Source organism: Pan troglodytes, chromosome 20 (assembly GCF_028858775.2).
Source record: "Pan troglodytes isolate AG18354 chromosome 20, NHGRI_mPanTro3-v2.0_pri, whole genome shotgun sequence".
Lineage (NCBI taxonomy): Eukaryota > Metazoa > Chordata > Mammalia > Primates > Hominidae > Pan > Pan troglodytes.
Window position 1 is genome coordinate 41602179 of NC_072418.2, and position 27903 is coordinate 41630081.

General features: G+C 53.7%; 1 protein-coding gene across 5 annotated transcripts in view; it reads left to right on the forward strand.

Moving 5' to 3' along the window:
- The window catches only part of RYR1 (ryanodine receptor 1), a 158463-nt gene that overhangs the window by 41775 nt on the left and 88785 nt on the right, over positions 1-27903 (forward strand). For all 5 annotated transcript variants that reach the window (XM_009435534.3, XM_009435535.5, XM_009435536.5 and 2 more), the window contains exons 30-46: positions 2116-2276; positions 2841-3006; positions 10160-10246; positions 10423-10649; positions 12732-13344; positions 16303-16572; positions 17204-17404; positions 17749-17860; positions 19617-19763; positions 21469-21742; positions 23323-23437; positions 23517-23649; positions 23968-24062; positions 26217-26352; positions 26744-26930; positions 27017-27125; positions 27715-27835. In XM_009435534.3, the coding sequence (XP_009433809.2) occupies positions 2116-2276; positions 2841-3006; positions 10160-10246; positions 10423-10649; positions 12732-13344; positions 16303-16572; positions 17204-17404; positions 17749-17860; positions 19617-19763; positions 21469-21742; positions 23323-23437; positions 23517-23649; positions 23968-24062; positions 26217-26352; positions 26744-26930; positions 27017-27125; positions 27715-27835 (3154 nt within the window). The remainder of the gene's footprint in view (positions 1-2115; positions 2277-2840; positions 3007-10159; positions 10247-10422; positions 10650-12731; positions 13345-16302; positions 16573-17203; positions 17405-17748; positions 17861-19616; positions 19764-21468; positions 21743-23322; positions 23438-23516; positions 23650-23967; positions 24063-26216; positions 26353-26743; positions 26931-27016; positions 27126-27714; positions 27836-27903) is intronic.

Below are 27903 nucleotides of genomic sequence, written 5' to 3' on the forward strand. Positions count from 1 at the left end.
CACACACAGATTTAATCCTTCGAACCCCTAAATCCATATAGCTATGGCCCACAAATGGCAGGGAGTACAGTAGAGGTGTACAGCACACTAATATAACTCCTGGGGATCCCCAAAGCCATGATATAAGCCAATATAGACTAGGGACCCCAACATTTGGGCTCACTTATATAAACACAATACCCTCAATGTAATACCTACTCTAATATATTACTGGGAACAAAAATTCATAATTGTCTTAATATAGTTTTGGGATTTCCCCAAATCCAAAATATTTCATAGACAGACAGCCTAGTGCAGTGCTCCCCAACTATTTTGGCACCAGGGACCAATTTTGTGGAAGACAATTTTTCCGTGGACCAGGGATGCGGGGAAGGATGGTTTCAGGATGAAATGTTCCATCTCGGATCATCAGGCATAGATTCCTTTTTTTTTTTTCTTTTTTCTTTTTGAGATGGAGTCTTGCTCTGTTGCCCAGTCTGGAGTGCAGTGGTGTGATCTCGGCTCACTGAAACCTCTGCCTCCTGGGTTCAAACGATTCTCCTGCCTCAGCCTCCTGAGCAGCTGGGATAACAGGCTCCTGCCACCATGCCCAGCTAATTTTTTTGTTTTTTGTTTTTTTGAGATGGAGTCTCGGCCTGTCACCCAGGCTGGAGTGCAGTGGTGCGATCTCGGCTCACTGCAACCTCTGCCTCCCGGGTTCAAGTGATTCTTCTGCCTCAGCCTCCCAAGTAGCTGGGACTATGGGCACACGCCACCATGCCCGGCTACTTTTTGTGTTTTTAGTAGAAACGGGGTTTCACCATATTGGCCAGGCTGGTCTCAAACTCCTGACCTCGTGGTCTACCCGCCTCGGTCTCGCAAAGTGCTGGCATTACAGGCATGAGCCACCGTGCCTGGCCTAATTTTTGTATTTTTGGTAGAAACGGGGTTTCACCATGTTGGCCAGGTTGGTCTCAAATCCCCGACCTCAAATGATCCTCCTGCCTCAGACTCCCAAAGTACTGGGATTACAGGCGTGAGCCACCGCGTTCGGCTGTAGATTCTTACAAGGAGTACTCACCCTAGGTGGCTTGGATCCCGGTACCAGCCCACAGCCTGGGGTTGGGGATCCCTGGCCTCGAGATTAGATCATGGGCCGACTGGGTGCCACTTGGGCAAAAGTCATTTCACCACTCTATGCCTTCTCTCCTATGGAGGTGCTATGGTTTTCCATCAGTAGAATGGGGGTAAAAATTACACCTACCTGATATGGAGGATGAAGTGAGTTAATCTGCGTAGACCTTAGAACAGGCCTGGCATGATGGCTCACACCCGTAGTCCCAGAACGTTGGGAGGCCAAGGTGAGAGGATCACTTCAATCCAGGAATTTGAGGCTGCAGGCTACGATGGTGCCTCTGCACTCCAGCCTGGATGACAGAGGGAGACTGCAACTCAAAAAATAAATAAATAAATAAATAAGAAGGAAAGAAAAAAAAGAAGAAGAAGAAGGAAAGAAAAAAAAGACCTTAGCACAGTCAGTGCTATTTGTGAGCAATTATTTAATTATTTTTTGTATTTATTTATTTTGAGATGGAGTCTCACTCTGTCACCCAGGCTGGAGTGCAGTGGCACGATCTCGGCTCACTGCAACCTCTGCCTCCCAGGTTCAAGCGATTCTCCTGCCTCAGCCTCCCAAGTACCTGGGACTACAGGCGCCCACCACCATGCCTGGCTAATTTTTCTACTTTTAGTAGAGACAGAGTTTCACCATATTGGTCAGGCTGGTCTCAAACTCCTGACCTCAGGTGATCCACCTGCCTCAGCTTCCCAAAGTGCTGGGATTACAGGCGTGAGCCACCATGCCTGGCCTGCAATTATTTATTTGTCAGTCTACTGTAACCTGGGAGGAACCCAAATATGGCACTGTCACACAATATTCCCAAGGGACTCCTAAATCTAGAATTGCACAAATTGACACAGAAACAGACATAACCAGGGGGTGGGGGACTCAGATCCAACAACTTGCTGTTAAACTCCCAGAGGACCCAACAGTCCAGGGAAACCAATTTCGAGTCCCAGGGAGCCCGACTCCCTGACTTCCAGACTGACCACTAGTTCCCCTCCTTGTGTCACCAGTACTATTACTCTGTGAGGGTCTTTGCCGGACAGGAGCCCAGCTGCGTGTGGGCGGGCTGGGTCACCCCTGACTACCATCAGCACGACATGAGCTTCGACCTCAGCAAGGTCCGGGTCGTGACGGTGACCATGGGGGATGAACAAGGCAACGTCCACAGCAGGTGCCGGGGCTTTGGGGAGGTGGGAGGTGCAGGGTGGGGAGGGCAGGAGGCAGTCGGAGCTCCCGACACCAGCTCTGTGGCTGCCTGGTTGTGGGACCTAGGAACCTTCTGGAGTGGGAGGATGCTCTGGGGCACTGGGAACCCAGCTCGGAAGCTTCCCTCCTCCTCTTTTTCCTCCTCTCTTCCTGCCCTGGTATTTTTCTTCTCCTCCTCCTCCTCTTTATGCATTTCTCCTATTCCATTTTCTCCTTTTCCTTCTCATCCTGTTTCATCTCACCCTTCTCCTTCTCTGTCATCTCATTCTCTCTCCTCCTGCTTCCCTTCCTTTCCCTCCTTTCAGACCCCCACCCCCATCCTGACTCCCCACTGCGCCAGCTGCTAGGAATCCCAGCTCCGAAGAGCTCAGTGTCCGGGGCGAGGGGTTTCAGCGCTCAGGTCTGCAGGCGGTGGGTGTTTGGGGATGGGACTCTGAGGTTGTGTGTTTCCGGGAGCTTGGGGAAGGGGGTGTCCAGGGTCCAGAGCTACTCACATGAGGAGTGCAGTGACCGCTTCTGTCTCCTGCAGCCTCAAGTGTAGCAACTGCTACATGGTGTGGGGCGGAGACTTTGTGAGTCCCGGGCAGCAGGGCCGGATCAGCCACACGGACCTTGTCATTGGGTGCCTGGTGGACTTGGCCACTGGCTTAATGACCTTTACAGCCAATGGCAAAGAGAGCAACACCTTTTTCCAGGTGAGTCCAGGCCACAGCAATTTAGCGAGAGCGTCATGTCCCAGCATCCCAGGACAGCCCTTATAGATGTCCCCTGAGGCCAGACCTCAGAGATGGAACAAAAACAGCTCCTAGGCTGTCCTCAAGAGGTCGCTGGGAGACCACCTTGTTGAAACTTCCATGAAACTAAGGCCCAGACTGGAGGAGATACAGAATCTCACTCTGTTGCCCAGACTGGAGTGCAATGGGACGATCTTGGCTCACTGCAACCTTCGCCTCCTGGGTTAGAGGGATTCTCCTGCCTCAGCCTCCTGAGTAGCTGGGATTACAGGCGAGCACCACAACAGCCGGCTAAGTTTTATGTTTTTAGTAGAGACGAGGTTTCGCTGTGTTGGCCAGGCTGGTCTCAAATTCCTGACCTCAAGTGGTCCACCTACCTCGGCCTCCCAAAGTGCTGGGATTACAGGCGTGAGCCACCACACCCAGCCAGAGTCCAGCCTTGACCTTGGAAAGAGGTTTCTGTTCCCTCTTGAGCTGGGTGACACCAGTCACCAACTTCTCTCCAACCAGGGAACACGCTAGGATGGGCCAGAATCCTAAGGTGGCCTTTTCCTTTTCAACATTTTATTCTGAAAAATTTCAATCATACAGCAAAATTGAAGGAGCTATGTAGATAACACCCTGTACCCACCACCTGGAATCTACTATCAATGTTGTAGATATTGGCTTTATCACATATTCACCTACCTGTCCATTCACCTAAGGTGGGTTTGTACAACTTTATTTTAATTTTTTGGCATCCATTGTTGGTTATGAAATTTTATTGCATTTTATTTTATTTATTTATTTATTTATTTATTTTTATTTTTTTTTTTATTGATCATTCTTGGGTGTTTCTCGCAGAGGGGGATTTGGCAGGGTCACAGGACAATAGTGGAGGGAAGGTCAGCAGATAAACAAGTGAACAAAGTTCTCTGGTTTTCCTAGGCAGAGGACCCTGCGGCCTTCCACAGTGTTTGTGTCCCTGGGTACTTGAGATTAGGGAGTGGTGATGACTCTTAACGAACATGCTGCCTTCAAGCATCTGTTTAACAAAGCACATCTTGCACCGCCCTTAATCCATTCAACCCTGAGTGGATACAGCACATGTTTCAGAGAGCACAGGGTTGGGGGTAAGGTCACAGATCAACAGGATCCCAAGGCAGAAGAATTTTTCCCAGTACAGAACAAAATGAAAAGTCTCCCATGTCTACCTCTTTCTACACAGACACGGCAACCATCCGATTTCTCAATCTTTTCCCCGCCTTTCCCCCCTTTCTATTCCACAAAACCGCCATTGTCTTCATGGCCCGTTCTCAATGAGCTGTTGAGTACACCTCCCAGATGGGGTGGTGGCCGGGCAGAGGAGCTCCTCACTTCCCAGTAGGGGCGGCCGGGCAGAAGCGCCCCTCACCTCCCGGACGGGGCGGCTGGCCGGGCGGGGGGCTGACCCCCCCCACCTCCCTCCCGGACAGGGCGGCTGGCCGGGCAGAGGGGCTCCTCACTTCCCAGTAGGGGCGGCCGGGCAGAGGCGCCCCTCACCTCCCGGACAGGGCGGCTGGCCGGGCGGGGGGCTGATCCCCCCACCTCCGTCCCGGACGGGGTGGCTGGCCAGGCGGGGGGCTGACCCCCCCACCTCCCTCACGGACGGGGCGGCTGGCCGGGCAGAGGGGCTCCTCACTTCCCGGTAGGGGCGGCCGGAGAGAGGCGCCCCTCACCTCCCGGACAGGGCGGCTGGCCGGGCGGGGGGCTGACCCCCCCACCTCCCTCCCGGACGGGGCGGCTGGCCGGGCGGGGGGCTGACCCCCCACCTCCCTCCCGGACGGGGCGGCTGGCCGGGCGGGGGGCTGACCCCCCCACCTCCCTCCCGGACGGGGCGGCTGGCCGGGCGGGGGGCTGACCCCCCCACCTCCCTCCCGGACGGGGCGGCTGGCCGGGCGGGGGGCTGACCCCCCCACCTCCCTCCCGGACGGGGCGGCTGGCCGGGCAGAGGGGCTCCTCACTTCCCAGTAGGGGCGGCCGGGCAGAGGCGCCCCCCACCTCCCGGACAGGGCGGCTGGCCGGGTGGGGGGCTGATCCCCCCACCTCCCTCGCGGACGGGGCGGCTGGCCAGGCGGGGGGCTGATCCCCCCACCTCCCTCCCGGACGGGGCGGCTGGCCGGGCGGGGGGCTGACCCCCCCACCTCCCTCCCGGACAGGGCGGCTGGCCGGGCAGAGGGGCTCCTCACTTCCCAGTAGGGGCGGCCGGGCAGAGGCGCCCCCCACCTCCCGGACAGGGCGGCTGGCCGGGTGGGGGGCTGATCCCCCCACCTCCCTCGCGGACGGGGCGGCTGGCCAGGCGGGGGGCTGATCCCCCCACCTCCCTCCCGGACGGGGCGGCTGGCCGGGCGGGGGGCTGACCCCCCCACCTCCCTCCCGGACGGGGCGGCTGGCCGGGCAGAGGGGCTCCTCACTTCCCGGTAGGGGCGGCCGGGCAGAGGCGCCCCTCACCTCCCGGATGGGGTGGCTGGCCGGGCGGGGGGCTGACCCCCCCCACCTCCCTCCTGGATGGGGCGGCTGGCCGGGCAGAGGGGCTCCTCACTTCCCAGTAGGGGCGGCCGGGCAGAGGCGCCCCTCACCTCCCGGACAGGGCGGCTGGCCGGGCGGGGGGCTGACCCCCCCACCTCCCTCCCAGACGAGGAGGGAGGACGCTCCTCACTTCTCAGACGGGGTGGCTGACGGGCGGAGGGGCTCCTCACTTCTCAGACGGGGCGGTTGCCAGGCAGAGGGTCTCCTCACTTCTCAGACGGGGCGGCCGGGCAGAGACGCTCCTCACATCCCGGACGGGGCGGCAGGGCAGAGGTGCTCCCCACATCTCAGACGATGGGCGGCCGGGCAGAGACGCTCCTCACTTCCCAGATGTGATGGCGGCCGGGAAGAGGCGCTCCTCACTTCCTAGATGGGATGGCGGCCGGGCAGAGACGCTCCTCACTTTCCAGACTGGGCAGCCAGGCAGAGGGGCTCCTCACATCCCAGACGATGGGCGGTCAGGTGGAGACGCTCCTCACTTCCCAGACGGGGTGGCTGCCAGGCAGAGGCTGCAATCTCGGCACTTAGGGAGGCCAAGGCAGGCGGCTGGGAGGTGGTTGTAGCAAGCCGAGTTCACGCCACTGCACTCCAGCCTGGGCGCCATTGAGCACTGAGTTAACGAGACTCCGTCTGCAATCCCGGCACCTCGGGAGGCCAAGGCTGGCAGATCAACTCGCGGTTAGGAGCTGGAGACCAGCCCGGCCCACACATCGAAACCCCGTCTCCACCAAAAAAATACGAAAACCAGTCAGGCGTGGCGGCGCGCGGCTGCAATCGCAGGCACTCGGCAGGCTGAGGCAGGAGAATCAGGCAGGGAGGTTGCAGTGAGCTGAGATGGCAGCAGTACCGTCCAGCTTCGGCTCGGCATCAGAGGGAGACCGTGGAAAGAGGGGAGAGGGGAGAGGGAGAGGGAGAGGGAGGAGGTTCTATTTTATTTATTTTGAGACAGGGCCTCACTCTGTCCCCCAGGCTGGAGTGCAGTGGTGTGATCACAGCTGACTGCAGCCTCAACTTCCCAGGCTCAAGCAATCCTTCTATCTCAGCTTCCTAAGTAGCTGGGACTATAGGCATGCACCACCTTGACTAGCTGATTTTTTGTGTGTATTGTTTGTAGAGATGGGTTTTCCTCATATTGTCCAGGCTGGTCTCTCACTTCTGGGCTCAAGCGATCTCCCCACCTTGGCCTCCCAAAATGCTGGGATTACAGGCTTGAGTCACTGTGCCTGGCTTATTTTTTATTTTTATTTTTTGAGACAGGGTTTCGCTCTGTTACCCAGGCTGGAGTGCCATGGTGAGATCACAGCTCACTGCAGCCACAACCTTCCTGGACTCAAGCGATCCTCCCACTTCAGCCTCTTGAATAGCTGAGAACACAGGCACGTGCCACCATGCCCAGCTAATTTTTTTTGTATTTATTGTGCAGATGGGGTCTCACTATGTTGCCCAGGCTCCTCTCAAACTCCTGGTCTCAAGCAGTCCTTCTGCCTCAGCCTCCCAAAGTGCTGGGATTGCCGGCGTGAGCCACTGCTCCTGGCTAAAGCTTTATGTTAAATGGAGAATTAAAAACGTATACAAGAATGAAATAGTATAATGAACTGCCATGCCCCTGTCACACAGCTTCACCTGTCACCCACTCACAGCCAATCTTGTTTCATCTTTTTTGTCTGTTTGTTTTTTGAGAGAGGGTCTCCCTCTGTCACCCAGGCTGGAGTGCAGTGGCGCAATCTCGACTCATTGCAACCTCTGCCTCCCAGGTTCAAGTGATCCTCCCACCTCAGCCTCCTGAGTAGCTGGGACTACAGGTATGCACCACCATGCCTGGCTAATTTTTTTTAGTTTTAGTGGAGACAGGATCTTGCTATGTTGCCCAGGCTGGTCTCAAACTCTTGGGCTCAAGCAATCCTCCTGCCTCAGCCTCCCAAAGTGATGGGATGACAGGTATAAGCCACTGCGCCTGGCTTGTTTCATCTTTTTATATCTACTTCCCTTCCACACCCACTGGATAATTTTGAAGGAAATTGCAGACATCAGATAGTTTCCTCTGTTTTCAGTGTGTAGCTTTAAAAGATAAGGATGATCTTAAAGAGCATAACCACAATACCACTATCACCTAAAAGAAAAAAAAACAATAGTTTCTAAATATCATCAAATATCCAGTTTGTGTTCAGATTTCTCTGGTTGTCCCCAAAATGTCATTTTACCATTTCTTTGTTTGAATCAGAATCTAAGTAGGGTCATATATTTTATTTTATTTATTATTTATTTTTGTTTTATTTTTTGAGACAATGTCTCACTCTGTCACCCAGTCTGGAGTGCAGTGGCACGGTCTTGGCTCACTGCAACCTTCGCCTCCCGGGCTCAAGCCTCCTAAGTATGTGAGATTACAGGTGTGCGCCACCACACCCAGCTAATTTTTGTATTTTTAGTAGAGACGGGGTCTGGCTATATTGCCCAGCCTGGTCTTGAACTCCTGGGCTCAAGTGACCCTCCTGCCTTGGCCTCCCAAAGTGCTGGGATTACAGTGTGAGGCAGCATGCTCAACCTTATTTATTTAATTATTTATTTTAATTTATTAAGACAGAGTCTTGCTCTGTCACCCAGGCTGGTGCGCAGTGGTGCCAACCGTACTCAACCTTATTTATTTATTTATTTTAATTTATTAAGACAGGGTCTCATTCTGTCACCCAGGCTGGTGCACAGTGGTGCAATCTTGGCTTACTGCAGCCTCAACCTCCTGGGATGAAACGATCCTCCCACCTCAGCCTCCCAAGTGGCTGGGACCACAGACACGCACTACCACACCTGGCTAACTTTTGTAATTTTTGTAGAGACGGTGTTTTGCCATGTTGCCCAGGCCGGTCTTGAACTCCTGACCTCAAACAATTCGCCCACCTCCACCTCCCATGTAATCCCAGAATATAAAACGTGCTGGGATTACAGGTGTGCACCACCACGCTCGACCAGGGTCATATATTTTAGGTGGTTGCTCTGTACCTTGAGTTTCATTTCATATGTAGATTTCCCCCTCCATTTCTTCTTCTTTCCCAACCCCCCAGAAATGTATTTGTTGAAGGAACCAGGCTATTTGTCCTGTAGCACTTTGCTCCTCAAAGTGTGGTCCCTGGACCAACCAGCAGGATCAGCGTCACCTGGGAGCTTGTCAGAGCTGCAGGATCTTTAGCTGGGTCTAGTCATGGGCACCTGCAGTTCCAGCTACCCTGGAGGCTGAGGCAGGAGGATCACCTGAGTCTGGGAGGCAGAGGTTGTAGTGAGCTATGATAGCGCCACTGCACTCCAGCCTGGGTGGCAGAGCGAGACACTGCTTCTTTTTTAAAAAATTAAAATGGGCCGGGCGTGGTGGCTCACACCTGTAATCCCAGCACTTTGGGAGGCCGAGGTGGGCAGATCACCTAAGGTCAGGAGTTCAAGACCAGCCTGGCCAACATGGTGAAACCCCATCTCTACTAAAAATACAAAAATTAGCCTGGCGTGGTGACGGGCGCCTGTAATCCCAGCTACTTGGGAGGCTGAGACAGGAGAATCGCTTGAACGTGGGAGGTGGAGGTTGCAGTGAGCCGAGATTATGCCACTGCACTCTCTAGCCTGGATGACAGAGTGAGACTTCATCTCAAAAAAATAAATAAACAAAATTAAATAAATGCAGAGTCTCAGACCCCTTCCCATGCCTGCCAAATCAGAATCTGTATTTTGACAGGATCCCAGGGGCTTCCTGTGTATATTAAATCTGGAGAGGGCTGGCCTGGTTTCCCATAGCCTGGATCTGGCTGGTGCATTCCTGTGGTGGCGTTTTCACATTTTCCTTTGTCCCCCATATTTCCTGTAAACTGGGAGTTGGGTCCCAGGGTGCAATTAGATCAGGTTTGGTGTGGGCGGGACTGCTTCAGAGACAATGTTGTTTGTGGAGGCAGAGGCTGGCTGGATGGGCTCCACTGGGAAGATGGGAGAGGGGCAAGACAGTCTGAGGACACTTCCTGGAATTTTTTGTTTTGAGATAGGGTCTTGTTCTGTCACCCAGGCTGAAGTCCGGTGGTGCAATCATGGCTTACTGCAGCCTCGACCTCCCAGGATCAAGCGATTCTCTCATCTTAGCCTCCTGAGTAGCTGCAACTACAGATATGGACCACCATGCCTGGCTAATTTTTTATGTTTTGTAGAGATGGGGTCTCACTATGTTGCCCAGGCTGCTCTTGAACTCTTAGGCTCAAGTGACCCTCCCACTTCAGCCTCCCAAAGTTCTAGGATTACAGGTGTGAGCCACCACACTCTCTGGGTTTTGAATGAGTATGCTTGGGAGAGAAATGGGAAGGGCATTCCCAGTGTGGGGTGTGATGTGTGCAGAGACAGATGACAGGTTGCTCTGGGAAAGTTGGAGGAGGTTGGCCTGGCTGGATCAGAGGTGGGACAGTCTAAGGGTGACCTGTGAGCCATTTTGGAGCCTCTAACGCCCAGATGAGGACCTACAAATTGGCCCCAGAGTTTGAGGTCCAGAGTCAACCCTCCCTCCAGCCCACCCGTTTGCTCACCTCGTCCTCTTCTCCTCTGCCAGGTGGAACCCAACACAAAGCTATTTCCTGCCGTCTTCGTCCTGCCCACCCACCAGAACGTCATCCAGTTTGAGCTGGGGAAGCAGAAGGTACAAGTGCAGTGATGGGGGCGCTAATGGGGCCAGGCTGAGGCAGGAGATGTGGGGAGGCCAGGCGGGCAGAGCCACTGAAGGGGAGGGGGCAATCCAAGAGGTCTCCCTGGAAGTGGTGTGGTGGGACAGAGGGGGCTGGCCATCTTGACCCATGCGTGTCTCTCTGCCCTCAGAACATCATGCCGTTGTCAGCCGCCATGTTCCAAAGCGAGCGCAAGAACCCGGCCCCGCAGTGCCCACCGCGGCTGGAGATGCAGATGCTGATGCCAGTGTCCTGGAGCCGCATGCCCAACCACTTCCTGCAGGTGGAGACGAGGCGTGCCGGCGAGCGGCTGGGCTGGGCCGTGCAGTGCCAGGAGCCGCTGACCATGATGGCGCTGCACATCCCCGAGGAGAACCGGTCAGGGCCAGCCCAGCTATGCAGGGGTGGGCAGGTGTTGCAAGCCCTCTGGGGTCTGGGTCCCACTCAGTGCCCCTCCTCAACACAACCCCGGGATTCCAGACTACACCCCAGGAATCTCCAGACCTACCTCAGGGGACTCGGGCTCAGCTCAGACATCCCCAGATTACATCCCAGGGGGATTCAGACTCAACGCAGGAGGCTCTACACCATCCCAGTGGACCGCAGGCCCACCCTAAGAGAACCCAGACAATACCCCAGGGACCCAGACCCACTCCACAGGGCCCCAAACCCATCTCAGGGAGCCAGACCCACATCAACACCCCAGGGGGCCCCAAGTATACCCCAGGATCCCTGGACATGATTCAGGGAGGCTTGGATGCACCCTAGTCTCTTGGGCATACGCAGGGAGGCTTTAAGAAGAATCCCGTGGATATTTCAAACCCACCCCAGGGGACCCAGACACACCTAGGGCCACAGATGCGTTCACATGGATGGCAGGGTTACTCTTAAGAACTCTGAACGTGGCCAGGCACAGTGCCTCGCACCTGTAATCCCAGCATGTTGGGAGGCTGAGGCAGGCAGGTCACCTGAGGTCAGGAGTCTCTACTAAAAATACAAAAATTAGCCAGCTGTGGTGGTGTGCACCCATCGTCCCAGCTACTCAGGAGGCTGAGGCATGAGAATTGCTTAAACCCAGGAGGCGGAGGTTGCATTGAGCTAGGATCACGCCACTGCACTCCAGCCTGGGCAACAGAGCAAGATGCCATCTCAAAAAATAGAACTCTGAATGTGGGAGGAATCCCAGACTCACCCAGGAGGCTTCTGACATGCCTCTTTCTTTCCTTCCTTCCTCCCTCCCTCCCTCCCTCTCTCTCTCTCTCCTTCCCTTCCTTCCTTCCTTCCCCTCTCCCTCCCTCCCTCCCTCCCTTCCTTCCTTCCTCTCTCCCTCCCTCACTTCCTTCCTTTATTCATTCATCCATTCAACAAATAGCTTTGGGTCCCTCCTATGTGCTAGGTAGTATTCCAGGCTGGAGACACCAAGCCCCTGTGAAGTGACATTCTAGTAATCCTTGTACATAACTCAGGATGCTCGGACATGCCCAAAGGGACCCAGGGTCATCCCCAGGGCCCCAGACACACCCATTTATTAATTTATTCATTCAACAAATATTTATGGGTACAGTGGCTCATGTTTGTAATCTAAGCACTTCAGGAGGCTGAGGAGGAGGGAGGGTTGCTTGAGGCCAGGGGTTTGAAACCACCAGGAAGCACAGTGAGAACCCGTCTCCACATTTTTTTTTTCTTTTTAATTAGCTTGGCTTGGTGGCACACACATGTAGTCTCAGCTACTTGGGAGGCTGAGGCAGGAGGATTGCTTAAGCCCAGGAGTTCAAGGCTGCAGAGCTAGGATCGCACCACTGCACTCTAGCCTGGGCGACAGAGCAAGACCCCATCACTAAACAACAACAACAACAACAAATGCTAAGCACTTTACTATGTGCTAGGTGTGGTTTTAGGTGCTGGGAATATAACAAACAAAAGCAGAAACAAAACAGGCAGAAATGTCCTGCCCTTGGAATTTACATTCTAATGGCACTCAAACACAACTAGTATACTCAGACCTGCCAGAGGGGGACCCAGTCTGGGGGCCCAAACACATCTTGGAAACATCAGATGTTCTACATGGACTCTCAGACTCTTACGAAGTCCCAGACCATCCCAGGGACCCCAGAGGTATCCCAGGGGCCCCCAGATCCCTTAGGGACTTCCAGAACCATTGAAAGACTCCTAGACCCAGCTCCACTGCCCTCAAAGAACCCTAAGCTAGGAGGCCACTGGAACTCCCTGCTGCAGGCTTCGACACTCGTCTAAGCATCTCTGCCTTTCTGGGGTCTGTGCCTCTGTCTCCCATCTTCTCCCAGGATGGGTGAATTGATAGATGGAATGGTAGGGGTTTGAAGGAAAGACGAATGAATAAATGGGTGGATAGTGATGAAGGAAATGGAGGAAGAGATGGTGGCTTGACGGATGCAGGAGGCTCATTCATCTGTCCCTGTCTGTTTCCCACCTCTGCTGCAGGTGCATGGACATCCTGGAGCTGTCGGAGCGCCTGGACCTGCAGCGCTTCCACTCGCACACCCTGCGCCTCTACCGCGCTGTGTGCGCCCTGGGCAACAATCGCGTGGCGCACGCTCTGTGCAGCCACGTAGACCAAGCTCAGCTGCTGCACGCCCTGGAGGACGCGCACCTGCCAGGCCCACTGCGCGCAGGCTACTATGACCTCCTCATCAGCATCCACCTCGAAAGTGCCTGCCGCAGCCGCCGCTCCATGCTCTCTGAATACATCGTGCCCCTCACGCCTGAGACCCGCGCCATCACGCTCTTCCCTCCTGGAAGGAGCACAGAAAATGGTCACCCCCGGCATGGCCTGCCGGGAGTTGGAGTCACCACTTCGCTGAGGCCCCCGCATCATTTCTCGCCCCCCTGTTTCGTGGCCGCTCTGCCAGCTGCTGGGGCAGCAGAGGCCCCGGCCCGCCTCAGCCCTGCCATCCCGCTGGAGGCCCTGCGGGACAAGGCACTGAGGATGCTGGGGGAGGCGGTGCGCGACGGTGGGCAGCACGCTCGCGACCCCGTCGGGGGCTCCGTGGAGTTCCAGTTTGTGCCTGTGCTCAAGCTCGTGTCCACCCTGCTGGTAATGGCTTCCTCCTGCTTTCCTCTGTCCCATTCTTCTCCCACATTCCCAAAACTCCAGAGATACATGCATCAATCCTCCTCTATTTATGCATCCAACCACCCATTCATTCCCTCCTCTATACATCCATCCACCTTTCTTTTTATTATTATTATTATTTTTTTTCGAGACAGAGTCTCACTGTCGCCCAGGCTGGAGTGCAGTGGCGCAATCTCAGCTCACTGCAACCTCCGCCTCCCAGGTTCAAGCAATTATCCTGCCTCAGCCCCCCGAGTAGCAGGGACTACAGGCATGTGCCACCACGCCCCGCTAATATTTGTATTTTCAGTAGAGACTGCTTTCACCATGTTGGCCAGGCTGGTCTCAAACTCCTGACCTCCTGATCTGCCCACCTTGGCCTCCCAAAGTGCTGGGATTACAGGCGTGAGCCACCGTGTCCGGCCTCCATCCACCTTTCTATGTATCCTCCCACCATCTCCCTATCTTTCATTCACCTTTCCCTCCATCTGCTCACCTGTCATCTCTTTATGTTTATTCATCTCTTCTTTCTTCCTATTCATCTATCCAACCAACCATCATTCATCCATCCATCAATCCATCAGTCCTCCACCAGCCTTTCCATCCACCCATTCATCCTATCCATTCATGTGTATAGATCATCTTTCCATCAACAAGTCCATCTGCCTTTCTATCCTTTTGTTCTCCACCCACTCCATTCATTCATTCATGTACCCATCTATCCAAGTTTCAATCTATTTGCCCATCCATCTTTTCATTCATTCATACAGCAGTCCATCTACCATTCCATCTGTTCATCTATCCGCCTACCCATTTATGTATTAATCTAGCTTTCCTTCCGTAGGTCCAATAATCATCTCCTCCCACCTATGCGTCCATCCATACCTACATCCACAGATCCATCCGTTCCTCCAGTTCCCACCTACCCTTCATCCATCCATCCATCTCTCCATTCATATGTACGTACACCCATCCACCTACCCACAAATCCATTTAGCCATCCACACCCATCCATCTACCCGTTCCCTATCCTTCTCTCCATCCCTTGTATCATGTACCCTTTTATTCGTAGACCCATCTAACTATTCATTTATATATCCATCTTTTTGGTTTTGTTTGTGTGTTTGTTTGTTTTGAGACAAAGTCTTGCTCTGTCACCCAGGCTGAAGAGTGCAGTGGAGCAATCTCGGCTCACTGCAACCTCCGCTTCCCATGTTCAAGAGATTCTTCTGCCTCAGCCTCCCAAGTAGCTGGGATTACAGGTGCCCGCCACCATGCCCGGCTAATTTTTGTATTTTTAATAGAGATGGGGTTTCACCATGTTGACCAGGCTGGTCTTGAACTCCTGACTTTGTGATCTGCCCACCTCATCCTCCCAAAGTGCTGGAACTATAGGCGTGAGCCACCGTGTCCAGGCAAGACAGGGTCTCGCTCTGTCACCCAGGCTGGAGTGCAATGGCACAATAATGGCTCACTGTAGCCTCAACCTCCTGGGCTTCAGCAATCCTTCTACCTCAGCCTCCTGAATAGCTGGGACTACAGGTGTGCACTACCATGCCCAGGTAAATTTTAAATTTTTTGTAGAGGTGGAGTCTCGCTATTTTGCCCAAGCTGGTCTTGAACTCCTGGGCTCAAGCAATTCTCCCACCTTGGCCATCCAGTGTTAGGATTACAGGCATGAGACGCTCTGCTCAACCTAATTTTGTTTTTATTTATTATTTTTAATTTAATTTTATTTTGTAAGAGACAGGGTCATGCCCAGGCTAGAATGCAGTGGCATGATTGTAGCCCACTGCAGTCTTAAACTCCTGGGTTCAAGTGGTCATCTTGCCTCAGCCTCCCGAAGTACTGTGATTACAGGTGTGAGCCACCACACCTGGCCCCAACTTTTCATACACAAACCTATCCAGCCATGTGGCCAACCATCCCCCCACCCTCATGGCTATTCACTAATTTATCTATTTATCCACGTATTCATTTACTTCCTCATGCATCTATCAACCCATCCATCACCTACTCACCTACCTATACATCATTTATCCTTTTCTCATCCATCCACCCATCATCTCTTCCTCCATCATTTCCTTCATCTCTCCATCATCAGCCACTTATTCATCTTTCCTTCAAACCTCTACCATTCCAACTCGCGATTCATCCAGCCAGCCATCCAATCCTCCCTCCATTCATCCATCTCTCTCTCCCCTGCACCCTTCTTCCCTTTTGTCTACTCCCTCTTTACTTCCATATGTTAGCATCTTTTAAACTTTAATTTATTTTGTTTTTGAGACAGACTCTCCCTCTGTCATGCAGGCTGGAGTGCAGTGGCATAATATCAGCTCCCTGCAACCTCTGCCTCCCAGATTCAAGTGATTCTCTTGCCTCAGCCTCCTGAGTAGCTGGGAATACAGGCGTGCACCACCACACCCAGCTAATTTTTTTTTGTATTTTTGTAGAGACGGGGTTTCACCATGTTGGCCAGGCTGGTCTCGAACTCCTGGCCTCAAGTGATCCACCCGCCTTGGTCTCCCAAAGTGCTGGGATTACAGGTGTGAGCCTCGCCTCATGTGTTAGCATCTTCATTATGTTGACTGAGAGCTGGTGTATGCTGGGAGCTATGCAGGCGTAGGGTGTGTCCTGGGCCAGAGGACACGGCACATGCTTAGGCTTGGGAGAAAGGACACTCGCCTGTGATGGGAGAGGCACTCATATTTGGCTCTGTGGTCTGGGCTGTGTGGGTGGGACACAGGGTGTGGACCTGGGTGGCTCTTAAGGAGGGTGGATGGCAAGGTGGGGGATGCCATTCCTGCTGTGGGAGGAATCGGATCAGCCAATGCAGGAATGATTGGCATGTGCATGAGGGGCAGGTCTGGAGAATGAGGCCAGGGCCTGATGATGGAGGCCTTGCAGGCCACAGTGAAGAACCGAGACTTTGTCCTGTAGGTGATGGGCATCTTTGGCGATGAGGATGTGAAACAGATCTTGAAGATGATTGAGCCTGAAGTCTTCACTGAGGAAGAAGAGGAGGAGGACGAGGAGGAGGAAGAGGATGAAGAGGAAGATGAGGAGGAGAAGGAGGAGGATGAGGAGGAAACAGCACAGGAAAAGGAAGATGAGGAAAAAGAGGAAGAGGAGGCAGCAGAAGGGGAGAAAGAAGAAGGCTTGGAGGAAGGGCTGCTCCAGATGAAGTTGCCAGAGTCTGTGAAGTTACAGGTGGGCTGCTGCTTCCTGCTTTTCGGCCTCTGTCCATCTGGGCTGGGAGACACAGGGTAGGTGGGATGTGAGTCTGGACTTCGTCCTCAGGCAGTGGGGAGCTGTGGAAATGCATATGGCAGTGAGCAATGCCAACTTGGAAAGATCTCTGTTTTCCATGGAGATGAGACCATGGAGAAGGCAGTCTTTTTGTTTGTTTTTTGTGACAGAATTTTGCTCTGTCACCCAGGCTGGAATACAGTGGTGCGATCTCGGCTCACTGTAACCTCCGCCTCCCGGGTTCAAGCGATTCTCCTGCCTCAGCCTCCTGAGTAGCTGGGATCACAGGCATGCGCCACCACGCCCAGCTAATTTTTTGTATTTTTAGTAGAGATGGGGTTTCGCCATGTTGGCCAGGCTGGTCTCGAACTCCTGACTTCAGGTGATCCACCCGCCTCGGCCTCCCAAAATGCTGGGATTACAGGCGTGAGCCACCATGCCTGAGGAAGGCAGGCTTAAGGTTCCAGGCAGGAAATGATTTTGGCTGGACCTGGGCAGGGCCATGGAGAGGGGAGAGGAAGCAAGAGAAGTTTCAAGGAAGTCCTGATGGTCTCACCTCCATCTCTCCTCCCGCACGGCTGTCCTTCCACAGATGTGCCACCTGCTGGAGTATTTCTGTGACCAAGAGTTGCAGCACCGTGTGGAGTCCCTGGCAGCCTTTGCGGAGCGCTATGTGGACAAGCTCCAGGCCAACCAGCGGAGCCGCTATGGCCTCCTCATAAAAGCCTTCAGCATGACCGCAGCAGAGACTGCAAGACGTACCCGCGAGTTCCGCTCCCCACCCCAGGAACAGGTCATCTGACCCCTGACGCTGGCCACTTTTACTGTCTAAACCCCAACCTCAACATCTCCTGACTCTGATCACTGAGGACCCTCAACCTCTAAACCCGTGCTTGACCCCTGACCCTAGTGATACATTTATCTCCTACTCTCTGAATCAACCTGACCTCTGAGTCACCTCAGACTGATGCTGACTTTTTTCAAACCTCTGGCCCTAGTCTCCCAAATAGTCTTCATTAACTCACATTTTGACTCATGACCTTAGACATGGACTAACAATTGCATCTTCTATCTCTGATCTCAGAGTTCCTGCTTTGGGATCTCAGACCCTCATTCTAATCTTTGACCTTCCCCTAGATCAATATGCTATTGCAGTTCAAAGATGGTACAGATGAGGAAGACTGTCCTCTCCCTGAAGAGATTCGACAGGATTTGCTTGACTTTCATCAAGACCTGCTGGCACACTGTGGTAAGGAGTGGGGATCAGAGAGTCCTCCCCATGCTAACTTTCTCTCGAGACCTCTCCAGAAGTTTCCCTAAGATTTCCTGACAACCCTCTACAGTATCGGTGCTATGTAACTATTGGTTGAATGAATGAATGAGTGAGTGAATGAATGTGTTAGTGAACAGTTAGATAATGCGTGTTTATATGGGTATTTGGGTGGATGGCTATAAGCCAGATAAATGAATGGGTATGTGAATTGATGGATAGAAGAAGTGGGTAAAAAATGGCTGGCTGGATAGATGGATGGATGAAGAGAAGGATGGATGGATGGTTGAGAACTGGGTGGAGAGATGGCTGGCTGGGTGGAAGGACAGATGGATGACCTCCATAGTTTCTGATGAGAAGTCTGCTGATAGTCTTACTGAGACTCCCTTACACATGATGAATTATTTTTCCTTGGCTGACTTTTAAGATTTTCTCTTTGTCTTTGCCTTTCAACAATTTAGTATGACGTGTCTAGGTGTAGAGCTCTTTGAATTTATCCTGTTGGAAGTTTGTTGAGTTTCTTGGATATATACTTACTTTTTATCAAAGTTGGAATATTTTTGACAATTATTTATTCAAATACTTTTCTGCCCCTTTCCTCTTCCTCTGGGACTCTCATTATGCATATATTGGTACACTTGATGGCATCCCACAGGTCTCTGAGGCTTTCTTTCATTTTGCTTTTTTTTTTTTTGAGACGGTCTCACTCTGTCACCCAGCAGGAGTGCAGGGGCACAATCTAAGCTCACTGCATCCTCTGCCTCCTGGACTCAAGCCATCCTCCTACCTCAGCCTCCCAAGTAGCTGGGAGAACAGGTGTGTGCCACCACGCCTGGCTAATTTTTTAATTTTTTTATAGAGTCGGGGTTTTGCTATATTGCCCAGGCTGGTCTTGAACTCCTGGGCTCAAGCAATTTGCATGCCTGGGCCTCCCAAAGTGCTGGATTACAGGTGTGAGCCACCGCACCTGGCCCATTTTTCTTCATTCTTTTACTTTTCTGTTCTTCAGGCTAGACAATCTCTATGTCCTATCTTCAAGTTCACTGACTGTTTCTCCTATCAGCTCAAATATGCTGTTGAACCCCCCTAGTAATTTTTTATTTGTTATTTTATTTTTCAACTCCAGAATTTCTATATTTTAACAGTCTGCCTTTTTATTAGTATTCACTACTGGATAAGTCACTATTATGATATTTCCTTTTAATTCTTCAGACATGGTTTCCTTTAGTTCTTTGAACATATTTGCAAAATTGATTTAAAAGATAAATGTTTGATAGAATGAATAAATGAACAAATACATGAACATACAAAGAAATAAATGAGGCCAGGGGTGGTGGCTCATGCCTGCAATCCCGGCATTTTGGGAGGCTGAGGTGGGTGGATTGCTTGAGCTCAGGAGTTCAAAACCAGCCTGGGCAACATGGCAAGACCCCCATCTCTACAGAAAAAGATACAAAATTAACAGGGCATGGTGGCATACACCTGTAGTCCCAGCTACTCAGGAGGCTGAGGTAGGAGGATGGCTTGAGCCTAGGAGGCAGAGGTTGCAGTGAGTTGACATCATGCTACTGCTCTCCACTGCAACAGAACAAGACACTGTCTCAAAAAAAAAAAAAAAAGGAAATGAAAAACTCCATGCATGCATGCACATATGCACAAATAAATAAGTGAGTGTGTAAGCAGGTGAATAAGCAAACTAATGAATGACATTTCCCGCCTTCTTGACCACTTCCAGGAATTCAGCTGGATGGAGAGGAGGAGGAACCAGAGGAAGAGACCACCCTGGGCAGCCGCCTCATGAGCCTGTTGGAGAAAGTGCGGCTGGTGAAGAAGAAGGAAGAGAAACCTGAGGAGGAGCGGTCAGCAGAGGAGAGCAAACCCCGTGAGGACTGGGGTCACTGGGGAGAGGGCAGGGGTGGGGTGGGTAGCCCCATGCCTGCGGAGCCTCTGGGTCCCAAAGAGGGCATGAGGACAGATGCAAGGGAGGGGTAGACAGGCAGGAGTGAGAGGGGAAGAGTGGCGGGCAAAGTAGAAGCAGGCGTGGTGGCTCACGCCTGTAATCCCAGCACTTTGGGAGGCTGAGGCGGGTGGATCACTTGAGGTCAGGATTTGGACACCAGCCTGGCCAACATGGTGAAACCCCCTTCTCCACTAAAAATACAAAAATTAGCTGGGTGTGGTGGTGCATGCCTATAATCCCAGCTACTTGGAGACTGAGGCACGAGAATTGCTTGAACGCAGGAGGTGGGGGTTGCAGTGAGCCCAGATTGCGCCACTGTACTCCAGCCTGGGTGACAGAGCGAGACTCTGTCTCAAAAAAAAAAAACAAAAACAAAGATGCATGCTGGAGGTTTGCCTCCAGAGATGGGGGCTGTAGAACGTGTGTGTTGGACCAGGGTGACACAGCCTACCAGCTTAGTGGCAAACCTCTAACTAAGGGATGGCGGTAACCCTGAACCACTGTGGCTTCCGTGGCCTTGGGGCTTCTCTTTTCTTTCTTGATGAGAGGATTACCATGCTGAGGGATTAGACAAGCAGCTATCATTAATGTTGGGCCAATGTGTTATTTTGCAAACTGTATATTAGCCACATCTAACAAGGACAGATTTCCTGACGTTGGTACAGGTTTTATCCCGCAACATTCAGGAAACTTTTATGGGGCCAACTATGGGCCAGGCACTGTTACCAGGGCTGGGAAATACAGCCGAGGGGGGAAAGTCAAAGCCCCTGCCCACGAGTTTAGATTTTTTCTTTTTTTTTTTTTTTTTTGAGGCAGGGTCTCACTGCGTCGCCCAGGCTAGATAGAGTGCAGTGGCGCGATCTTGGCTCACTGCAACCTCCGCCTCCTGGGTTCAAGCGATTCTCCTGCTTCAGCCTCCGGAGTAGCTGGGACTACAGGCGCGCAGCACCATGCCTGGCTAATTTTTGTATTTTTAGTAGAGACGGGGCTTCACCATGTTGGCCAGGCTGGTCTCAAACTCCTGACCTCAGGTGATCCACCCGCCTCGGCCTCCCAAAGTGCAGGGATTACGGATGTGAGCCACCGCGCCCAGCCAAATCCACAGTATTTTTATAGAACAAGTGGGATTGTGACATGTGCCTTCAAAGGTGCATGGCGAAGTGCTTCTGGTCGGCTCTGGTATCTTGCAGTTGTACAGTTTATTATTCCTGTTGAAATTTTTAGGAAGCCCTTGTGGGCTGGATATTAGGGTGAACAGAACAGAGAGATTCTTGGGCAAATAGAAAAAAGTTTGCCAGGCTGGGCACAGTGGCTCACACCTATAACCCTAGCCCTTTGGGAGGCCACAGTAGGAGGATCACTTGAGCCCGGGAGTTCGAGGCTGAAGTGAGCTGTGATAGCCCCACAGCACCCTAGCCTGGGCAACAGAGCAAGACACTGTCTCTAAAAGAAAAAAAGGAAAACAATCTGCTAGAATCTGCCTGCTCCCAGCAGGTGGAGGGCGCGGGTGGTAGTAACTGGGAAAACTTCTGGAACAGGGGGCCCCTTCCACATTGTTCTGGTCCAAGGCCCCATGTGCCGACCTGCCCTGCATGGTGCTCCAAGCCTTGCGTTGTCTCCTTCCCAGGGTCCCTGCAGGAGCTGGTGTCCCACATGGTGGTGCGCTGGGCCCAAGAGGACTTCGTGCAGAGCCCCGAGCTGGTGCGGGCCATGTTCAGCCTCCTGCACCGGCAGTACGACGGGCTGGGTGAGCTGCTGCGTGCCCTGCCGCGGGCGTACACCATCTCACCATCCTCCGTGGAAGACACCATGAGCCTGCTCGAGTGCCTCGGCCAGATCCGCTCGCTGCTCATCGTGCAGATGGGCCCCCAGGAGGAGAACCTCATGATCCAGAGCATCGGGTGAGACACCGCCCTTCCCCCTTACTTTGCATATCCCCTTGAGTAATGAATACCCTCAGGATACAATAACATTCCCTTCCCCAACTTCTGGCCCATCCTCTGGGTGATCTCAGTCTCTCGATGGCTAGCTCACCTCCTGGGTAATGTCTCCTTCCCTTACCTCTCCGCCCTCAGTGGTAGCAGCTCCACTTCTGTGTGACTCTCAGCAGGACATTCCCCCTTTTTTTTTTTTTGTGAGACTGAGTCTCACTCTGTCACCCAGGCTGGAGTGCAATGGCGCAATCTCAGCTCACTGCAACCTCCGCCTCCCAGGTTCAAGCAATTCTCCTGTCTCAGCCTCCCAAGTAGCTGGGATTACAGGCACGCACCACCATACCAGGCTAATTTTTTATATTTAGTAGAGACAGGGTTTCACCATGTTGATCAGACTAGTCTCGAACTCCTAACCTCAGGTGATCCACCCGCCTCGGCCTCCCAAAGTGCTGGGATTAGAGACGTGAGCCACCACACCCAGCTGAGGTTTACCCTTTTTGAGCTTCAGTTTCCTCATCTGTAAAACCGGGGAGAGCCAAGCCTACTCTGAAGGGTTGTGCTGTGGCTTCAGTGAGCTCATGCGAATAATAATAATTATGGTAGCAGTATTGAGCACTCATTGTCAAATAAATCTCATTCACACAGTAAACATTTATTAAGCACCTACTTCATGCCAGGCATTTCTAGGTGTTTTTGAGACAGGGCCTCACTCTGTTGCCCAGGCTAGAGCGCAGTGGCCCAATCACAGCTCACTGCAGCCTCAACTTCCTGGGCTCAAGCGATCCTCCTGCCTCAGTCTCCTGAGTAGCTGGGACTACAGACACACACCACCATGCCCAGCTAATTTGTAAATTTTTTTGTAGAGGTAGGGTCTTGCTATGTTGCCCAGGCTGGTCTTGGATTCCTGGGCTCAAGTGATCCTCCTGCCTTGGCCTCCCAAAGGGCTGGAATTACAAGGCATAAGCCACCATGCTGGGACAACATTTGACAAAGGGCAACATGGCAAAGATCTCTGCCCTAGAGGAGCCTGCCTTGGGTGCACGCCTCAGTCTCCTTATGAGGGAAACAGGGACCCTTCCTCCCACAGTGGCTGTAGGAATTTTTTTTTTTTTTTTTTTTGAGATGGAGTCTTGCTCTGTTGCCAAGCCTGGAGTGTGCAATGTCTGCTCACTGCAACCTCTGCATACCGGGTTCAAGCGATTCTCCCACCTCAGCCTCCTGCGTAGCTGGGATTACGGGTATGCGCCACCACGCCTGGCTAATTTTTGTATTTTTAGTAGAAATGGGGTTTCACCATGTTGGCCAGGCTGATCTCGATCTCCTGACCTCAAGTGATCCTCTAGCTTCGGCCTCCCAAAGTGCTGGGATTACACGCATGAGCCACCGCACCTGGCCAGCTGTAGGAATTGAGTGAGTTCAGATCTGTAAAGGGGGTGGTGCTAGGCACAGAGTGAGAGGGTCAAGAATGCCAACGCTGTCACAGTGGTGGCTATGGCCCTCTCCGGACCTGGGCCCCTGGTGACCCCGCACACTCTGCCCGTGCACAGGAACATCATGAACAACAAAGTCTTCTACCAACACCCGAACCTGATGAGGGCGCTGGGCATGCACGAGACGGTCATGGAGGTCATGGTCAATGTCCTCGGGGGTGGCGAGTCCAAGGTGAGGGCCCAGGCAGGTGCTGGGGAGCTCAGGGGAGGCAGCCACAGAGGGCAGGCCCTGACCACCCTGCCTGTCCCAGGAGATCCGCTTCCCCAAGATGGTGACAAGCTGCTGCCGCTTCCTCTGCTATTTCTGCCGAATCAGCCGGCAGAACCAGCGCTCCATGTTTGACCACCTGAGCTACCTGCTGGAGAACAGTGGCATCGGCCTGGGTGAGAACCCCCGAGCCCAGGGGCTGTCCCCCAGAACCCACTCCTGGCACCCCGTCCAGGCCTGCCCCACTTTCCACCAGCTCACTCATTCAACAAACACTCCCTCTCAACTGTGGTTCTGGCCCTGTAATGAGTAATGCTGGGGACACAATAGTGACCCCAATAGTGACAGCCCAGAGTGGTCAGAGCTTGGATGAGGGAAGTACAGACCAGAGGAGGCACCTGATCCAGGTTGGAAAAAGGGTGGTCAGGGAGGGCTTCCCAGAGGAGGCGAGACAAGCAGGAGTGAGATGTTCTCCCCACCTCTCGCCCCTGCAGGCATGCAGGGCTCCACGCCCCTGGACGTGGCTGCTGCCTCCGTCATTGACAACAATGAGCTGGCCTTGGCATTGCAGGAGCAGGACCTGGAAAAGGTGTGGAGGGCAGGGCTGGGCCCCGGGCCTAACGGAGGAAATCGGGCCGCTACCCGGCTGCTTGGGACACCTGCTGATTCCAAACTCATTCTGGGGGGCAATTCTGGATGGTCCAGTGCCCAACCAGAAGGAGACTAATTTGCAGGGAGAGAACGGCACCCAGTTGTTCATTCATGGGATGCTTCCTGGCTGTGGGCCGGTCCGCACTCCACGCTTCCCGTCTGGGGGTTAGGTCCGCAGTCTACGCTTCCGGGATGGGGGCGGATCCGCACTCTAACTTCCAGGCTGGGGGCGGATCCGCAGTCTACACTTCCGGGCTGGGGGCGGATCCGCACGCTACGCTTCCGGGTTGGGGGCCGATCCACAGTCTAGGCTTCCAGCCAGGTGGCCTTGGCACATTTCTTCGCTCTCCGAGCTTCCACTTCTGTGTACAGTGGTGAAATGCGTGGGCTCCAGACTTCAGCAACTTTGCTTCTGCTCCCCTCGCTCCCTGGCTGTGTGGCCTTGGATAAGTGACTTAGACTCTCCAGACCCCTGTTGTCTCATCTGTACAATGAATGTAGTCATAGAAACGACTTCATGGAGTCATTCTGAGGATTAAATGAATTAATCCAGTAAAGTGTTTGTAAAGGGGCAGTCAGTAACGTTAGCTGCTGTTATATTATCATTCAACAAATATGTAGTGTTCGCTTACCATATGCAAAGCAGTAGCAATATGACAGTCAAAAATCCCTGTCTGGCCAGGCAAAGTGGCTTACGTCTGTAATCCCAGCACTTTGGGAGGCCGAGGCAGGAGGATCACTTAAGCTCAGGAGTTTAAGACCAGCCTGGACAATATAGGGATACCTTGTCTCTACAAAAAATACAAAAATTAGGTGGCTGTAGTGGCACGTAACTGTAGTCCCAGCTACTCAGGAGGCTAAGGTGGGAGGATTTGATAGAGCCTGCGAGGCTGAGGCTGCAGTGAGCTATGATCACACCACTGCACTTCACCTCAGGGACAGAGCGAGACCCCTTAAAAAAAAAAGTGGCCAGAGAAAGCCTCATTGAGAAAGTGACATTTGTGTAAAGCTCTGAAGGAAGGTGACAGGTCAGGTGGGCATCATGGGGAAGAGCATTCTAGGCAGCGGGAACAGCCAGTGCAAAGGCCCTGAGGCAGGAGCAAACCTCATAAGTTGGAGGAACAGCAGAGAGACAGCTGTGGCTGGAGCAGAGGTAGTGAGGGTGAGGGCAGGAGGTGACAGGTGGGTCATGTGGCATCTCATCGGTCACAACAAGGGCTCTGGCTTTTACCCTGAGTGAGAGGAGGCCAGGATTCTGAGCAGAGGAGGGACGTGACCTGACTCAGGTGTTCACAGGGTCCCTCTGGCTATGTGTGGGGAACAGATCGAGGGGAAGGCAGAAGGACAGGAGGACAGGGAGGAGGCTCGTGTTGTGGTCCAGGTGGGAGACAAGGGTGGACAGAACCGCTACAGGAAAGGGGTCTGGATCCAGGACCAAAGAGAAGGTTCTTGGATCTCATGCAAGAAAGAATTCAGGGCAACTCCACAGAGTAAAGTGAAAGCAAGTTTATTAGGAAAGTAAAGGAATAAAAGAATGGCTAATCCATAGACAGAGCAGCCCCAAGGGCTGCTGGTTGCCCATTTTTATGATATTTCTTGATGATATGCTGTTTAGCATAACAAGGGGTGGATTATTCATGCCTCCCCTTTCTAAACCATGTAGGGTAACTTTCTGATATTGCCATGACATTTGTAAACTGTCGTGGCGCTGGTGGGAGTGCAGCAGTGAGGACGACCAGAGGTCACTCTCGTTGCCATCTTGGTTTTGGTGGGTTTTGGCCGGCTTCTTTACTGCAACCTATTTTATCAGCAAGGACTTTATGACCTGTATCTTGTGCCAACCTTCTATCTTGTTCTGTGACTTAGAATGCCTTAACCATCTGGGAATGCAGCCCAGTAGGTCTCAAGCTCCTGTTCGAGATGGAGTTGCTATAGTTTACAGGCCTCTGACAGGACCAGGGCTAATGGGACGAGGGATCAGAGCTGAACCGGACTGAGGAGCCGCAGGGCAGGGCAGGGCAGGGCAGAGGGCTGAGCCCCAGGAGGAAGGTGGCATGGGTCTGGTCTCTGACTGGGCCCCTTCTGCCCCCAGGTTGTGTCCTACCTGGCAGGCTGTGGCCTCCAGAGCTGCCCCATGCTTGTGGCCAAAGGGTACCCAGACATTGGCTGGAACCCCTGTGGTGGAGAGCGCTACCTGGACTTCCTGCGCTTTGCTGTCTTCGTCAACGGTGAGGAGGGGGTGGCAGTGGCAGAGCGGGAAGTATGGAGTCACTGGTCACACACCTCCCTCGAGATGACTGCTCGCACCCTGAGCCACAGATGGGGTCCAGGCAGGAATCCCTTCCAGCAGGCCTGGGGCTGGCAGGGGCCTGTGTTACCCCTGGAGGTGTTGGGTCCTGTGGCTGGCAGTGTTGGATCCTGGGGCTGGCGGGAGCCTGGTGTTACCCCTAGAGGTGTTGGGTCCTGGGGCTGGCAGGGGCCTGGTGTTACCTCTGGAGGTGTTGGGTCCTGGAGCTGGATGGGACCTGTGTTACCCCTGGAGGTGTTGGGTCCTGGGGCTGCATGGGGAGGTCTCTGATGGTGGCTCATGAGACCCCCTTTCCCCACGCGGGTGGCCAGGTGAGAGCGTGGAGGAGAACGCCAATGTGGTGGTGCGGCTGCTCATCCGGAAGCCTGAGTGCTTCGGACCCGCCCTGCGGGGTGAGGGTGGCTCAGGGCTGCTGGCTGCCATCGAAGAGGCCATCCGCATCTCCGAGGACCCTGCGAGGGATGGCCCAGGCATCCGCAGGGACCGGCGGCGCGAGCAGTGAGTCTCCCAGCCCCCTCCTCAATAGAGCAACCCGCCCTCCCTGGCCCCTGGCTGCCTCCCCAACCCACCCACCTTCCCTGCAGCTTTGGTGAGGAACCGCCTGAAGAAAACCGGGTGCACCTGGGACACGCCATCATGTCCTTCTATGCCGCCTTGATCGACCTGCTCGGACGCTGTGCACCAGAGATGCATGTGAGACCCTGAGCCAGGGCAGGATGGGAAGGGAGGGCAGGCACAGCCGCCTTGAATGCCTCATGCAGGCACTCGGTGACACGGAGTGAGCTCCCATACGTGGGTGGTCCTGGACTAGCAATGTTGGGGACACAACAGTGACCAAGACAGCCCCAGGGCCTGGTCTCACAGAGCTCCCAGTCCAATGGGGGAGACGGACAGTGACACCCAGAGTGGTCAGGGCTGGGATGGGGGAGCACAGGAAGAGGGGTCGGGGCTGGGATTGCGGGGCACACGGAGAGGACTCAGGATGGGGATGGGGAACCCAGGGAGAGGGGTCAGGATGGGGATGGGGTCACAGGGATAGGGGTCGGGGCCAGGATGAGGGGTTGCAGGGAGAGGGGTCAGGATGAGGTTGGGGGGAACAAGGAGAGAGGTCGGGACTGGGGTAGGGGGGAAAAGGCAGAGGAACGAGGGCTGGAAACTCTAGACAGCCTCCTGAGAAAGAGGCCTGCTCTACCCTCCTGTGTGGTAAGGGAGGGAGCAGAGCAGTCACTGAGTGGGGCACCAGCGCCTGATGAGTGCCCCTCTCCCTCCCCCTACTCCCCAGCTAATCCAAGCCGGCAAGGGTGAGGCCCTGCGGATCCGCGCCATCCTCCGCTCCCTTGTGCCCTTGGAGGACCTTGTGGGCATCATCAGCCTCCCACTGCAGATTCCCACCCTGGGCAAAGGTGCGGAGGGGATGGAACTTGGCGAAGGAGTGATGCTGGGGAGGGAGCGGCTGGGTCCGCAGGGCATC